This window comes from Aedes aegypti, chromosome 3, assembly GCF_002204515.2.
Source record: "Aedes aegypti strain LVP_AGWG chromosome 3, AaegL5.0 Primary Assembly, whole genome shotgun sequence".
In the NCBI taxonomy this organism is placed as follows: Eukaryota; Metazoa; Arthropoda; class Insecta; order Diptera; family Culicidae; genus Aedes; species Aedes aegypti.
Window position 1 is genome coordinate 292,656,284 of NC_035109.1, and position 17,800 is coordinate 292,674,083.

At 36.7% G+C, this 17,800-nt stretch overlaps 1 protein-coding gene across 12 annotated transcripts in view; it reads left to right on the forward strand.

The window, feature by feature from the left end:
* Positions 1-5,532: 5,532 nt before the first annotated feature.
* Positions 5,533-17,800, forward strand: part of LOC5564333 (igLON family member 5) — a 360,449-nt gene continuing 348,181 nt past the window's right edge. For 2 of the 12 annotated variants that reach the window (XM_021852748.1, XM_021852759.1), the window contains exons 1-2: positions 5,537-5,662; positions 6,710-7,036. In XM_021852748.1, coding sequence (XP_021708440.1) covers positions 6,970-7,036 — 67 coding nt within the window. In that variant the 5' untranslated portion in view covers positions 5,537-5,662; positions 6,710-6,969. Of the gene's footprint in view, positions 5,699-6,447; positions 6,589-6,688; positions 7,037-17,800 lie in introns of all 12 variants that reach the window. The other 10 variants (XM_021852752.1, XM_021852749.1, XM_021852750.1 and 7 more) reach the window with 10 other exon arrangements.

Consider the following 17,800-nt stretch of genomic DNA (forward strand, 5'->3'; position numbering starts at 1 on the left):
ATCATTGTTTTGACAGGTGATCAATTTCACCCCGAAATGGAATTCCTTGATTTTTTATTTTATAGACGATTTTCAGCACTAAAATCACAACTGTATGACAATTTGAGTATATAAACCAGTGAGGCTCACCATCGTACTTGTTTTCCTGGATTAAGTTGTTTGCAATTGGCAACATCATAGGAAACAGACATGGAAAACAGTGAAAAGTTATCAATTTCACCCGAAATTACGGTACTCCAGTAATTTTTCGAGGAAAGCCTAATAAATTTCCTCCAGGGATTTTCCGCAGTTTTCTGCAGTAGTTACTGTAGGAGACTTTCCCAAGATTCCAACAGAAATTCTGACAGGATAACTCACAATGATTCATTAAAATTCTACAAGAGTTCCTCCAGGATTTCATGTCTTTTTTTCTGTTATTCTTGAAGCCAATACCACAGAAGTTCCTTCGAATAATCGCTCCAGAAATTATTCTAGGAAATCCTCCCCCCAGAATTTCTTGAACAATCGTTCTGGAGAACTATGTGGAATCCTACAGTCATTTCAACAGTGTGTTCAACAACGACGTAGGAGGAACTATTGGGGCAAATCTCGGTTAGTTTATGATTTCGCCCTAAAAGCCATTGGTAACCAAGTGTGTAGCTTCTTGTTATTGGGCAAACGAATGGATACATGTTAATTAACAATGCTACGATGAAGAGAAAATACTCCTCTATCTCCCAGTGGTGATAATATTTATTTTGGTCCAATGATTTGTTAAAACGCAACGAGATACTTGCTACGCTACCAATGGATAGTAGGGCGAGATAATAAGTTATTTGATAAATGTACCGTGCAGCAAAGTTAACGCTTTTTAACAAAACCGCAGATACAACGCAGCATACGTTTCCGCCCACAACATCGATTCTGAAATCAAAACCCGAATCACATCTTCAACACAAACGTCGCCAAACAGAGCAAATTTCAATTTGCTTTTGTAGGGTTCACAAAATTTGGAACGGGCTGGCTGCCGTTCCAAATGTTGTGCAGAATGAAACGAAACCGTATGACAGTTTCATTTATTTGAACCAGAACTGTCCGAAAATCAAATTTAGAACGCCCCGGTGGAGATGCAAAACTTTGGTTTGATCTATTTAACTGTCAATATTTAGAATAGACCACGACCGGTGAAACCGACCTTACTAGTGTTGAAACTATGGTAATCGTAAGGTACCCAGACAACCAAAATGTACGTATAACTAAATCACCTGGAGGCTTTGTATGTGCAACATTTCACTTATAAGATGTCGCGAAAAGGCCTTCTACGTACAAAAGTGGAGGCGATATGCGTGCATATATTATGTGATGAATAATAACATACAATGCGAGTGTATAAATATTCCACCGAGCAAACCTGTGATCTTATGCGACTTAAGTTATGATAACAAATGTCGATTTGACAGCTGCTACGGATTGATTCGACTTACTTTGTACGAGTGTACGAGTCGAAACTAAATGTACAAATAAACTCAGAAAAGAAGTGTTTTATGCGAGGAAGCTCATCAATCTGACGAGTTTATCAACGGTGTTTTGCGAGTTTGATGTAATTAGTATGAATAAATGAGTTGTAACATGAACTTTCATGCGATTTCTGGTTGTCTGGGTAATAGTGTTCTGATGTCTCGTTAGCAATTTGGGAGTGAACTTAGTGTAGGTAAGTGAAATATTTTGAAAAATAATGTGGACTTCCAGAAATGTGTATATGCGAGGAAGCCATTTTCACTGCCATTGGGATTCCTTCCTTATTTACGCATCTTAATCATGCGCTTCTGATCAGAACAAACTCACCAAATTCCTTCTTCGAAACTTCTCTGAAATCCGTCGCTCCTCTAATAATGAAGCACCGCTCGAAAAATAGACATTAAAACTTCAATTTTTGAATAAACACACTCAACATACGCCGAAGATAAAAATAAAACGAGTCGCGCGAAACGAATTCAATTGCTGAGCACTCTCGAGCAAAACGCAAGCAAATCAAATAAAAGTAAAAAAAAAAACATTTTAATTACTTTGAAGAATGTATTTCCACAGAACATTTGCACGTGGCATAGCACCATCCGCCGAATCTGGTGAAAACCAGCCGAATTGAGAAAAAAGAAAAAAAAAGCGTGAAACGAGGTAAACGTGACACAAAATTCCTTCAGGACCACCCTGAATTATTTGTTTAAAAATAATAATAATTGTTCTAAGACATTGTAAAACATTATGTTGTTCGAAATGCATCAGCAAAAAAGTGTATATTCTGATCTGCTAAACCACGGGCCACCCTAATTTCACATTACTGAAAAAAATGGAGAAGTATCTAAAACTGATGGTTTAGGTGCAAACATTTTTGTCATCCTAGATATGGCTTTGGGACCAATGCACATTGGTCCCAGAGCCATATCTAGGAAGACAAAAATGATTGCGCCTAAACCGTCAATTTTAGATATATGGTGTCTTCGGCAAAGTTTCTCCATATTTTTCAGAAATTTTTTTCAGAGATGTTAAATTAGGGTGGCCCACGTGGTTTACGAGATCAGCACATAAACTTTTTTGCTGACGCATTTAGGACTACACAATGTTCTACAATGTTTTAGAACAACCAATTTGGAGCAATTTTGCCGAAGAACACAAATTACTATCTCTTATGGTTCGCGAGTTTTGATTTTTTTTAACAAATGTTGTTTTCAAATACCGATATCTCCGAAAGGCGCAAATGGATTTTCAATCTTTTGTCGGCATTAGAAAGATTATTTCTTTCTCTGTTTATGGTGAAAAAAACTGTGAGGACGTTTTTTGTTTGAAAAGATTGACAACATTTTGAAAATGATATGTTTTTCAACCGAAAATTGTCCATAACTTGAAAAATATTCGAGATAGCTCTTTGGTGCCTTCAGCAAAAATGTGCAAAATTGAATGTTCTGAAAGTGCTTCATACAAAGTATTCATAAAAAATCATTGCTTTAAGATATATTCACCATAAACCGAATTTTGTATGGTAAAGAAAGCGAAAAAAAGAGATATTTGCTGGAACAACCGGAATAACTGTATGTAAAGTCATTTAAAATTGAAAATATATGTAATGAAATAAGATCGATCACAGTAAGCGAAATGTTTGGAGTTAGGGAAAGTTAGTTGCTGAAGCAGTTTTAACAGTGATCCATGGAACATTGATCCAAAAAGGGGTTTCTTGTTATTTCACGCAACATAATGTTTGTCCAGCTAACGTATGCAGTGGTTGGTTATAAATTGCTACCGCTTCGGCTTACTAAGCAGAAGGTCATGCGTTCAATACCGGTTCCGTTTATTATATTATCAACCCCAAACGATAACAAAACGTATACTTTGAATAATTCCTTCAAATTACCAAAACCTTACTTCCCGTGATAGCCTCCCATAGAAATATAGAAGTATCTGCAATTATTATATCTGTACATCCAACTTAACCCTATTCAATTCAATCAAATCTAATAAATCTGCCACAACGAATTAGTCAGATTAGATTATTAATTAGATATAAATCCCAAATATCTGTCTAAGGTTACGAACCAGAAGGTGGGCCTTGATCACTTGAAAACTGCTTCAGCAAATAATTTTCCTTTTTTCAACTTCTTAGATTCCGCTTACTATGATCGATAGCAATACATGTGTATTCAATTTTAAATGACATTATTTCGATTGTTCTAGCAAATATCTCTTTTTTCGCTTTCTTTACCATATAAAATTCGCTTTATGGTGAATATATATATGTAAGCGTTGATTTTTTATGAATACCTTGTATGAAGCACTATCATAACTTTCAATTTTGCACATTTTTGCAGAAGGCACCAAAGAGCTATCTCGAATATTTGTCAAGTTATAGACAATTTTCGGATAAAAACATATTATTTTCAAAATTTTGTCAATCTTTTCAAACAAAAAACGTCCTCACAGTTTTATCACCATAAACAGAGAAAAAAATAATCTTTCTAATGCCGACAAAAGATTGAAAATCCGTTTGCGCCTTTCGGAGATATCGGCATTTGAAAACAACAATTTTTTCGAAGAAAATTTCTGATAACTCTGTAATCATAAGAGATAGAACAGTAGTTTCTTCGGCAAGTTGCGCAATCAAAAGTCCTAAAAGTGCTCGGAACAAAGTTTTTGCGAGAAATTATGGTATAAAAAGTTATCAAGAAAAAACTGATTTTTCAGTACCACCCTAACTTTTTTGTTAAAAAAAAATCATAACTCGCGAACCATAAGAGATAGAAATTTGTGTTCTTCGGCAAAGTTGCCCCAAATCGGTTGTTCTAAAACATTGTAGAACATTGTGTAGTGCTAAATGCGTCAGCAAACAAGTTTATGTGCTGATCTCGTAAACCATGTGGGCCACCCTAATTTCACATCTCTGAAAAAAATGTCTGAAAAATATGGGGAAACTTTGCCGAAGACACCATATATCTAAAATAGACGGTTTAGGCGCAATCATTTTTGTCTTCCTAGATATGGCTTTGGGACCAATGTGCAATGTGAAATGTACCCAAAAAATATACATCCCTTCTAGCACTTGACCGAATAGCGCCTTCCGCTTTTTTACTAGCGCTGCCTTCCCTGTACGTTGAACCTAATGTCAGAAGTAGTGCGCTGTATAGATTATCAGATGATCTATACAGCGTACTACTTTCGACATTAGGTTCAACGTACGTGGAAGGCAGCGCTAGTTAAAAAGCGGAAGGCGCTATGCGGTTTAGTGCTAGAAGGGGTATATGTTGAAAGTAGCGTTGGGCAATTTTGAATCGATTTTCCGAAAATCAATGTTTCCATGTAGATTAAACGATTTTTGAATTGATGTTAGGAGCAGCAATAATCGATTGCGTCGAATTTTTTATTCGATGGCTTGATTCAATTTAAAATAGTGAAATCAAGGTATATTTTTCTATATATATATATATATATATATATATATATATATATATATATATATATATATATATATATATATATATATATATATATATATATATATATATATATATATATATATATATATATATATATATATATATATATATATATATATATATATATATATATATATATATATATATATATATATAGATATATATATATATATATATATAAAAAAAAAATTTGAATTAGTTCTAAAGTATGTCATGTATACTTTTTAAAATTAAGGGTGAATAAACTGAAATAAAAACAATTTAAAATCGAATATAAATGGATTTTTATCTCAAACAGAGCGTTTTTAACTAAATTTTAATCGATTTAGAGGATTACATCAATTTGGTAAATCGATTCAACAGTTCAAATGCCTGACGTGCCGTGACAATTTCACTCGAATCACTAGCCTACCAAAATTGAACATTTTGGGTGGAAAATCTTAAAAGTTACCAATGTATTGTTCAATACTGTTAGTAGCGGCTAGCAGGCACGTAGCATAAAGAGCAAAACTACTCACGCTCGGGAACCGGCAAAGGCGGCCAGCGGGATTGCAGCACCATTAAGCGTTAGACAGCTTTTAGTGTCAATTTACCTCCCGTGCGGATCAGTTGGTTTTGTATCGCAGCGCTGCTCGACTCAGAGTCAGTTCAGTTCAGTTCAGTCAGTAATCGGTCGGTCGGTTGGATTGTTTCGCAACAGGGTTGGTTCGGTGTGTGACCTTTTCTGCTGAGTTAAGGTCCGAGGAAAATCGTTGCGCGGTTAAGGTGAAAATGCATCGGAGCCATATCTTAAAACATTAAGAGCACACATTTGGGGAACCAGATAGCCATTCACGAAAATTCAAACAACGAGTAACCAATAGATTAGGTTTTCAACGTAAACATTTTTAGTTTTACTGATTCATTTTTAATAGGCTCAAGCACCATTAGGCAACACGAAGCCGGTTATCGCGCTTTGGTCTAGGTTAGGGACACAATTATGTTTGATAAAAGGATTGTATTAGAAGTTCTTTTCATTGTTTTTCAGCATAAACAGTTGTCCTGTTCTCCAGATTCGTGCTCTTGAAGATTTGAGGTTTGGCTTCGATTAATCTTCACCTTAATCCGATTGGCGATTGGGTGTGGGGCTGACTTGGAGCTTTTATTGCCGCGCCTTTGAAAAGGTTCCATTCCGTTATCCTTGGACAGTGAGCGTGGACTGATTGGCGACGATTTCGCTCCTAGGGGGAAAGAGTTATTGTAAGAGGAGGACGATTTTTTCCGCGAAGAACTTGATAAATTGATGTGTCTAGTGGGAGAGGGAAAGCTGTTGGAAAAGTGTTTTCTATGCAAATTAATAGATATTGAAATCAGTAACGTGCGGCGTGGTGGTGATGAAATAAGAATAGTGTGACCCAAACTGCACGAAAGCATTAAGGCCATTTGCTGTGGTTGTGCATAATTTTCGGTGTATATGAGTGGTGTTATAATTAGAAAATTCTTCTAGTTTTCCCAACTACGCAGTGCATGCTGATGAATGCCAAGATCGTGCTTCAAATGTGTGGATTACGAGAAGAAGAAGGATGGTTGGCGCAAAACGTGCAAATTCACTATCGTTACTAAAAATCTAGAGAAAAGTGCAAGTGTGGTCTGTGAATCATCAGAACTTAAGAGAAAGGGGATCGAAATTTCAAACAGCTGTCAAATTCAAGATCAATCTATATTCCTTACCAAAATTTCATCTGTAGGTATTTTCTTTCGTTTCGCAGTTTTCCTGTTTCGGTTCGACAATTTATGATAAAAATAAATTGCCAGTAGAGAGTGAGAGGGCAAAAACATATCGCGAGTGAAAAAGTTCTGTGCCGGGAAGAAGTTTTGTTAAAACACCATCAGCGGAGTAGTGATTCCCGCGTCAGAGCAATTCCGTAACGCACAAGTGAGTGATTTCCACACACTGAAAATAGCCTGCGAAAACATCAACAGCGCAAAAAAGCCGACCCAACATCAACAACAGACTACGGACGACAACATGTGTCAGGATCGAGTTATGAAGCTGCTAATATTCGGCTTTATCGCCGGCTTCCTGCTTCAAGAATGTAAGTTGATCAGATCATAATTTTCCTCATTTATACGGAACGTAGAACTTTGGGTGCGGCGCGTACTCATGTGATTCATATGGTTCTGTTCGGTATCGAGGTATCAGGTACACTGAAACCGCTTTTAACGTAAATTGTGTTTACGTCATTCCATTCACGTTATTGTGAATGTTTTGTAAACTTGGATCGTTGCAGCTTGTGTTAAACTAAGAAAAATCTTAAAGGTGATTATCTAAGATATGTCATACAGAACCCTTGAACATCATTAAGGGTACCAGTGATAATCCGAAGCTTTATCGTTACAATTCATGCTCACCCAAGATCAAACAACTATTACTTATAAATTCTTGAGTTCAACATCTATCTAAGACCGTTTAAGTACACTTTTCACTATAGGACTGCAGATCTACACGCATAACCAATGACTTTTTTGTCTAGGAACTTCATTGAGTACTGAATTTTTGATCAAGAAACGTTATCAATTATCTCTTGAGGAAAAAAATAATTAATTATTAATAATATTTACACTCTTGGGGACTCTTTAAATTATGTTAATCTAAGTGTTGATTCCAAAAAAGCTTTCAGCTTGTCATTAAACATCTTTGAGTAAAGGACTTGAGTCTACAAGCATGAGTAATAATCTCTTGAAGGTGGGCAACGATAATACCAAAAAAGGCCAAATAAAACATGTCCTACCCAGAGAATATGATTATACTAGAGAAACGCGGAGAGAATTTTGACTTCACGCTAAACTTCATCCGCTCAAAAATGAGTGCCGAGTACACAAAATCCGCCTCTCTGCATGTAGCACAGATTATGTGCAAAGGGGGCTGTACACAGTTTTGTGCAAACGGTGGTAAACAAACCGAATGAGTGAAATGCGCAAAGAGGAGGAACGCTTGGAATGCGGAATTCGCTTCCATGTTTGTTTTGCTTCTGAAAACATTAAAAACATTCCGATTTTAAATTTTTCAAAGATTTTTTCATTAGAATAGCCGAAGCGGAAGCAAATGGGGAAAAAACTTTCTCATTTGCGACCATATTCCGGCTTTTCGCTGGAAAAAATCCCTGAAAACTCCTCATCTTACCAACGGTCAACTGTTTGCTGCCGCGCGGGAGATGACTGACAGCTCCATTTCCATCGATCCGCGCACAGCCAATGGCCAACACATCGGTTACACATAGCATGAGTGCGACTTACACAGAATTTCACTCAGCCAGCCAGTCCTGCATTGGTTGCCTCATTCTGTGTAGTTTTAACACATGCGCTGCGTTGAGCAGGCTTAGCGTGTAGTGTTCAAAACTAAAGATCATTCGATGAAAATGTGTTCACTGTGCTTCGGTTGGAAAATAAAATACAATGAACACATTTTCGTGTACATTTTCTTAATTTTCAACGAAAAAACTGCTTTTGAAAATTCCAAAAACAATGACGGATACTGCCTCCTTAAGTCGAGACTATAATCTATAATATATCTCTTTCTCCTGATTGCTGATCATTCTTTCTAGTTCAGCAAACTGTCACTAGAGATTATTTTTGCACCAGTGTTTGAACTAAATCATTTTCGGAGAAACGGGTCGTTCGGGGAAAAGTAACACAATCATGTTAAACAGTTGTAAAATTGTTGAATAGCATTTGAACAAAGTTTTCCCTTAAGATTTTTGCAGGGTCTGGCCATGAACAACTTAGTCATTTATTTTGAATTTTCTAGACTACCCTTCCTTATTCCTGATGTTTTGTATATATAAACGTTTTGAAATTTGTATGGGCCGTGGTCTCCGCCATAGATGACCAAGTGGTTAATGGATGGCCCCTTAGATGGTTTGCCTAAGATAAGGGATGTAAACATTCAACTTTTTAAGAGTCTTTTTTCGACTCAATTCCGATTTTATTCGCTGAGATCCATAGTAATGATTTTAACCGGGATTCGAACTTCTGGAAATTCGAACCAATGTGAAATGTACATTGTTTAAACTAAAAAAATAAAAAAAATAATGTTCCTCGCTCTTTAATATTTTATAAAAACGATACTGGGGAATGTCGTTCAGGGGTTTGACTTTCTGGGAAATATCCTACAACCTTTGATGGTTTGTGGGCATCAGATATGAATTTATTTCATTTTTAAAACTTTGGTGTGGTCATATTTTCAACACTCTTTTATGGGTGTCCTAGGACGACTTCTCAGTATACATTTGACAAATTTTGGGCATTAGGCATGGACCCGCTTTGATTTTATAGCTCTTGTGAAGTGAAATTGGCGAATTAATGATTTTCGCTAGCAAATATAAGATATTTCCCCGTTCAATACGCTGATATCCCTACTCACTTTTCCTCTTCTAGAAACCCTTCTACAACTGGAGTAGTGTTTGATCCTTTGGTCGCGTTGTGTTCGGAATCGGTAAAGAAATAACTATTTTTCTGTAGCAGTCCTTTTTTCGATCATCTCAAACTAAAATTAGATTTATTTCACAACATTTTCAAATATTTGTGTCTTAACTTACAAGAAATAGTTTTTCCTCACTCCAGCGATGACCTACCGCAATTTCAGCACTTTATGTGATGATTTCCAGCGCTAGTTCTAGATGAACAAACAATTTCAGATCAGTCTAAACTAATCCATTTTTTATCAGTGTTTACTCACGGCTATTGGGGGTAATAAGCTACCTACTAGCTTTCGGAACAGATCACTGCTGCTTCTTATCAATTGCACACACTTTCAGTGACTATGAAAATCCACCTAAACTGCCGTTTATACATAAAAAGTTTTCTACACAAAACTAATTCCTATCCAACACTCAGGCAAAAATACTATGAATATTCATTATTTTCCCTTATGTTTATTTGCCACAAGAAGTCGGTAAGCATTTCATTGATTCACCTTATGAATTGATCTCAATCATGCCAATGCTGTGTTCTGCTCATTTCATAAAACAGCATTATGAACATTGATACAAAAATTTAAGGATTCCTTCTATCAACAGTATAAACTACATTACTTTTAATGAAATAAATCATTATCTCACCAGTCGTTTTTTTATAATTATTAGTTGACTATTGTATACATACGTCAAAAAATGGAAATCTGATTTTTACACGTTGGTTCAGCCATTTTCTAACACAAATCAGATATTGAACCAATATGCAATTGGTTTATTCGAATTTTTATACAAACTGCAATATAGTTGACGTAAAATCGACCATTACTCTACGTTTATTATAGTCTACATTTGTTTATCTCAACAATCGTTCATTTCTGCAGTTCCTTCCCATGACTGGGCTTCTTGGTTGAGCAGTATGCTGGGTGTCAACGATAGGGAGCTGCTTTCCGGTCGAATGACAGCTCCTTACCTTTCTCTGGTTCCGTTCATGTTCCGCTGTTACCATGTCCAAACTATTTCGAGGAAGCTCGTTCTCGAATCGCCGTCTCTGTGATAGAACTGGCTGTTTACCTTCGTTGGCTAGTCAGACTGAAAGTTTGAAAAAAGTAAATATTTAAGTATTAAAGTTCACGTGCATTACGGCAAACTTTTTCGAAATAAAAATCTAAAATCGATTTCTCATAGCCGTCCATGTTAATGGCGATTTTTTTTAAAGGCTTATATTCAAACTTACCTCTTAATCGTCAGCTGGAGTACACCAATTTCGAGTCTGAAGTCACAATTAAATTATCTAAAATGTTATTGAATATAGGCCGGCACTAAGATCTCGATTTCATTAAGTTCTAGCGAGGATTCCGGCAGCGTAATTGCAAATTTTCATAATAACAACCATATGAGCTGTTCACACTAGTGATAGCTATGTGAATCGTGAGGTAGCTTAATGAAATTGATTACTTAAATTAAGTATAACATGCTTCGCAATTATGGTTTTCATTGAACTAATATGAAATCCATAGAAGCCTTATGAAATTTGGTATCGTTAAGGAAATGACTAATGACGGCAATGAAAATCATAAGGCGCGCAATGAAATGTGTGAATCTTCATTATGTTCAACTATTTTCTCAATTATGAGTATCATTTCAATGGTATGGAATCCATATTAGCCTTATGAAAGCGATTTTTATAGATTTTTCAATGCTTCATAAGGGAAGATTAATGAAATTCGATAATTAATTTGCCTGAGTGAAGAACATTAAGTTTGTTTTTGTTTTTAATTTCTCTCCGTTTCACAACAAATCATCGTCAATTCGTCATCAAACGTCAACATCCCTCCGCAAAATCGCTAGTGTTTGGAGGGGATTTTAACCTCCAAATTGCCAAATAACCTCCAAATCATCACATCCAAGTTAGTTCTAATACCCTTCGTTATATGAAATATGGTGGCGCGTCGATCGTCGAAAGTTTATCGTTAGACAGTCAATAGACTGTGAACGGAAAGATAGAGCTCGATACCGTCAACACGTAGCTTGCTATTGCGAAGGCAAGCGATGAACACTCGTGTAGCGTACAATGCGTTTATCGAATAATGTTCCAAACCCGGTTAGGCGTGAATGTATCATGGATCCCATCATTAACCAAAGGTGACTTCCAGATCTTTTATCCCACTAACTCAATATCCTTCCCATGACAACTGTGAAGATGCGAAAGATTATTCGATCTCTATATATACTATAGTAACAATAGTAACAATGGTTGTCTTACTAAAGCCCTCAGTACACTCTTTGCCAAGTGTGCAAATTTTTCCACACGCATAAACTAACACTTCAATATCCACTTGACACTTCAGATGTTTTGTCATTGTTGAGACCGATGTTTGCATGTTGGTTTATGCGTGCGGAGAAATTTGCACACTCGACAAACAGTGTACTGAGGGCTTAACATTCCTTTCCTTCCCCGATGACCCTAGGAACGTGGCCACCGTTATTGACTATCAAATTTTGAGCTCTTGATTTGTGCTCATTGGGAATGGTAAACTAAACCCAAGCCCCATTCATTGAATCTATGTGCAACTTCGATAGCTCTGGTCAATCACGGAGTGAGAACTACGAATTGTACGGTCATCTATGTTCATACTAGAAACCCTTCAATGATTGATTTGGTCTTAACCGACTCTAGTCACTTTATAGCCAACTGGTAACTAATGTTGATTTTGATTCTGATCATGAAATAAAACAGGGTATTTCAAATATCCCATGAAGCGATTATCAATCCTATCAGCTCAATTATTTTCGAGCCGACTGAACAACACCAACATATGACACATACATCGATAGTAATCTTGATCTTAACATTTCTTTGCAAACGAAACTTGATATTGTCAATGCTCTCGAAACGTTAACTAATTCCGTTTTCGAAAATTCCTGGGAGACTGATTTAGAAAAAGTTGAAACTATTGTGTAAAAAACAACGCTGGCGATGATGGATTTTTCTACATCCTCATCAAGAAACTTCCAGAAAGAAGCTTATCATTCTTAGTTGATATATTTAACAAATGTTTTCAATTAGCATATTTTCCTCACAAATGGAAAAATGCTAAGGTTGTACCAATTTTAAAACCAGACAAAAATCCTGTAGAAGTTTCTAGTTATCGTCCAATTAGTTTGCTTTCCTCCATCAGTAAAGGTCCTTTTGAACAGAATGATAGTCCACATCAATAAAAAAAATCAATTTCTGCCAATGTGTTCAGATTTCGCCATGGACATTCGATCACTCATCAACTTTTACGTGTAACAAATTTGATCCGTTCCAACAAATCTAAAGGCTATTCTACTGGTCTTGCTCTTCTAGACAAAGAAAAAGCATTGGACAGTGTTTGGCATGGAGCTTCAATTTTTCAACATATATTGTTAGAATAATGCAAAGTTATCTGTCAAATCGTACGCTTCAGGTTAATTATCAGAAATCCAATTCTGAAAGACTTCGTATAAGAGCCGATGATCCCGAAGGCAACATTTGGGACCAATATTATACAATATTTTCACATCTGACTTACCTGAGTTACCTCAGGGATGTCAAAAATCTTTGTTTGCGGATGACACAGGCCTCTCCGCCAAAGGACGAAGCCTGCGTGTCATCTGTAGTAGATTCCAAAAAAGTTTGGATACATAACTCAAAATCCTCTTAGAACACCAGCATGATAAATCCCATCAGTAGAGAATCCCACGTCAGAGCAATTAAATAACGCACAAGTGAGTGATTTCACTCTGAAAATAAATGCAAAAACATCTACATTACATAAACACGAAAAAAGCAAAAATCCGACCCAACATCAACAACAGACAGCAGACAACAACATGTGTCAAGATCGAGTAATTAAGCTGCTAATATTCGGCTTTATCGCCGGCTTCCTGCTCCAGGAATGTAAGTTGATCAGCTCTCATAATGTTCTTCATTTATACGGAACGTAGAACTCTTTGGGTGCGGCAGGCGCGCACTCATGTGATCCATATGGTCCATCGAGCGGTTTTGATGGGCGTTGGAGCGAATAGCAGGGATGATCCCAGTCAGTCGGCTACATAGATCGTTGACGGGCTTGCGCTAGTGCGATTGCAATATGGGACTTAATGCGATTATGTCACATAAAAGGTCGCCTGGATGTGGGCGATTGATGCACTTTTTTCGTTCGTTCGTAATGGATGTACTGAAAGAAGAGTATGAAGATTAATTGGGATCATTAATGCTGGGTGGATTGAGTCAGATAGGCTTATGTAGATACTTAGCACGATTCTGTGTTAGGAATGGGCATGAAGTGGTATTTCGATGACATTATTCAATGGAATCTATTAGTAAGTAGGGTTTTTGGATAATTTTATATTTATTCTTAATTAGATGCCTTCTCCTCACGTTTTTAAGACGGATCTAGAGTTTAATATCATCGTCTATAATCACGGATTCGAATTTTACTTCACATTTTGGTATTGCAATGCCTGTTGTTGTTTCAACAATGCAATCAGTTAAAGTTTTGAGAGCATTGTCAATATCATGTTTTGTTTGCAAAGAAACGTTAATATAAAGATGTATGTTTCATATGTATACCAGTTGGCCCGAAAATAATTGAAAATGGAGCTGATAGGATTGAAAATCACTTCATGGGATATTTGAAATGTAACAGGGACATGATCAGAATCAAAATCAGCGTTAGTAACCAGTTGGCTACAAAGATGACTAGAGTCGGTTAAGACTAAATCAAACTTAGAAGGATTTCTAGGAGAGGAAAAACAATTAGGGCTATCAGGGTATTTAATTAAGAAATATACTAAAGAGCACTCGTCAAATAATATTCTGTCGTCGGAATTACTTTGCGAATTATTCCATGAGCGATGTTTTGCCTAAAGGTCACCAATGACAAAAAATTTTGACTGAAACAAAATAACTTGCTGCCCAGTGCATTGAAAAGGCAAATAGGCAGCTATGAAAGTATATTTACCAAGCTGTATTTCAACTTATACACTTAAAGTTGAAAAAACTTTTGTTTCAAATGACAAAAAAGCTGCTGTTTTATATGCCTATGAATGCTATAGCAACTCCACCATATGCTCCATCCAGCCGAACAATTTGTGAGGTTTTTTGAATGGATTAGTTGAAAAAGAAAACGTAAATGTTTTCATAAACTTAAAATTCCACAGCATTTTTGAAAACACTATAAAACTAAGTACATATATATGATTCGCTACGGCTGTTTACACGTTGAGATAATATTTGTTATCCCCGTTGTAACATCTTCTACGCGTAGAATACCATCAAGCTCAGTGTCAAGTGATCCAACATGAGAGAGGAGAAAAAAAAATGAAAATATCGTTCAAACACGTCATCCATCTGCCGTCCCATATCGCGTCTCGTGGACGACCGGCATTCCCCCTCAATCACCCAAACGGCATCCACCGAGCTCTCGTCCCGACTTCTGCTGACCGGAGATGATCTCCGACGTCAAAACTGGTGGGCGTTCTATTATGAAATACGGATGGATGCGCGGTATATCGTATTTTTATCTCAATTACGACCAAATGATGCTCCCACTGAATTGAAGGCCTGGTCGTTGGTGCCGTTCGTTCTGAATCTATGTGCGGCTCCATAAATGTCTGCCTTGTATTCGGGGTGATGTGCTTCAATATTGTACGCCCGGCGACTGTTTTGGAGTTCGGAAGCGACAGTCCAATCTGTATCTGAGTAATTAGTATCGACAACTCAATGCCAGACTTCTTCGGTGCATCGGAGTCGGATTGCAAACGAGCGATCGGTATTCATCATCAAATCATGGTAGACAATACACCTGCGCAGGTCTGCAACTGATCTGGACTGACAAACACTTCACTTATGTAGTTGGAATGACGTAATTTAGGCGCCTCTAGTTTGAATCGAGCACATGGCTGGCTGCTGGTGATGCTCGTAAAGCAAACACATCCGTTGTTTGTGCACGGCTAGACCTGTGCGCCGCCGCACTTCTTGTTTTTCTTGGCATTAACGTCCTCACTGGGACAGAGCCTGCTTCTCAGCTTAGTGTTCCTATAAGCACTTCCACAGTTATTAACTGAGAGCTTTCTTTGCCAAAGTTGCCATTTTCGCATTCGTATATCGTGTGACAGGTACGATGATACTCTATGCCCAGGGAAGTCGAGGAAATGTTCATTACGAAAAGATTCTGAACCGACCGGGAATCGAACCCAGACACCTTCATCATGGCTTTGCTTTGTAGTCGCGGACTCTAACTACTCGGCTAAGGAAGGCCCCCACACCACGCCACTTAATTTGTATGTTCACGTCGATACACAATTCAATTCGAAAAAAATATTTAGGAAAAAGTTTACTTAGATACACACCAATAAAATCTTAGATTTACACGTAACGTAATATTAGCCTCAATCATGTAAAGCCATTTCTCATGTATTATTCAATGATAAAACCTATAAACACATCTATTCTATCCAACATTGTTACCAAAATCCTTATCCGCGAAACGTCTTCTCTCGAAGAATGTTGCATGCAAAACGGCTCGGTTTACACGATTTTCACGCTGAATGTTCAATCATAAATAATGCACATGGAATGACAAGCCGTCGATCCATCCATGTCTAGAGGAATTCGCGATTAGGGCTTATCTGACAAATCAATAACAATGAGAAAATATTAAATGAAATTCTCATGTTCAATTTTAAATCCCAATTGGAAAATATACTCAAACTTAAACCTTTTCACTTTAAAACATATTTCATAAACCTAGTTTTAAAATCCTCATCAACACCACACACATCTCCTATAATATTCCCTAGCTATTTCGTACTCAAAAAATCTTTAAAGGTTTCGCCTAAAACGTACTCGAGCCTGTAATCGATATTATTTTCAGTGTCGCCCATTACTTTTGCGCCCTGTTTACATTCTGGTTTCAATTAAGCCCGCCATGTACGCCTTGTTTATTTTTTGTTTGCAGTGTCGCCGTTTACTCTCGCCGTGTTTTGATTTCGATTTCAGATGCGCCCATCACTTTGATAAACAAAAACACAGGCGTAATCAATAAAGTGTGTGGTTTTGCATGAGGTGAAGTTTCGTCTTCTACAAATTTGCGTTTTCCGAATAGTTAAATTATCGATAGGGGGAAAGTTCAAGTGCAGTGGATAGACAATCAAGCTACAATTTCAACGCTATATTTTCTTAAATTGTGTACATTTTGTCAGTTTCGCCTGATTCGCGAATCTTTCTCGATGTGCATTATTTTTGACAGAATATTCAGCGTAGAATCATGTAAACCGAGAATTATTGCTTGCAATTTCACTTTCAAGATGCAAGAAAGCATGCAACATTGGCGAATGTTGAATGGAAGATCATGAAATGTTTCAGCTTCACTCAAGTTTGCAAGCATTATCGAATGCAATGAGACAGTTTACATTAATTATCGTTGAATGTTCAGTTGTAACTCGTTTTACATGATTATCATAAAAAAATACGTGCCATGTAAATTTGAGAATTTTTTGCTGTGTATTGTTTAAGAAATTCCTACAGGGATCTCTATAAGTTTGACCAATTGGCATTACAAGAATTCTATAAGAATCAAAGTTACGCAAGTTGTAACAATCTTGATAAACAGCAGCAGCGAAGGATAGCCCCGATGAGAGAACGATGATAAAACCCATTTTCTCGCTTTTTTACCATTCATTTGCTAGATCATTTTGCCGTTCTTCATACAAAATTGCCAGGTTTGGAAACTTGGATCTTGACTCCTAGAGCTCCGATTGATCTGAAAAATCAACCGGCTCTAGGAAATTACTTGAAATTTGTGCAGTAAAACACTCACACCATTTCAATCACACGCTTTTCACTTATCGCAAATGTCCCATATTGATAGAAATGTCTAAATTTTGGTTTTGATATATTTTGAAAAGTATGAATTTTACAGAAAAAAATGGTTTTACATACTTGTTTCTCTTGTTAAATCAAACATTTTTGCCAAAAGGTGAATGGCTCTAAATCTTCTCGTTTCAAAAATAGTTCAAAATGAAAAATTAATTAACTTGCGATAACTTTAAAGTGGGTGATCAAAATGTATTGTTGTACTACGTCTTCAGTTAAAAAAATAAATAAATAAAATACTGTGAATTTTTCACAAATTTCAAGATATTTCCTAGTTGCGTTAAAAATTTGCTCGCTCGAAGCTGCAGGTGCCAAGATCCAAGCCACATAACTTGATAATTTTGTATGGAAAACGGTAAAATGATCTATTTTTCGCCGGTCACTGTAGGTGTTTTATGCATGCTACTGGCATCATGAACAATCCCCAAACATAGCAATACTGTTTCCCAGGTTTGTGTTTGGATGGGTTTTATCATGCACTT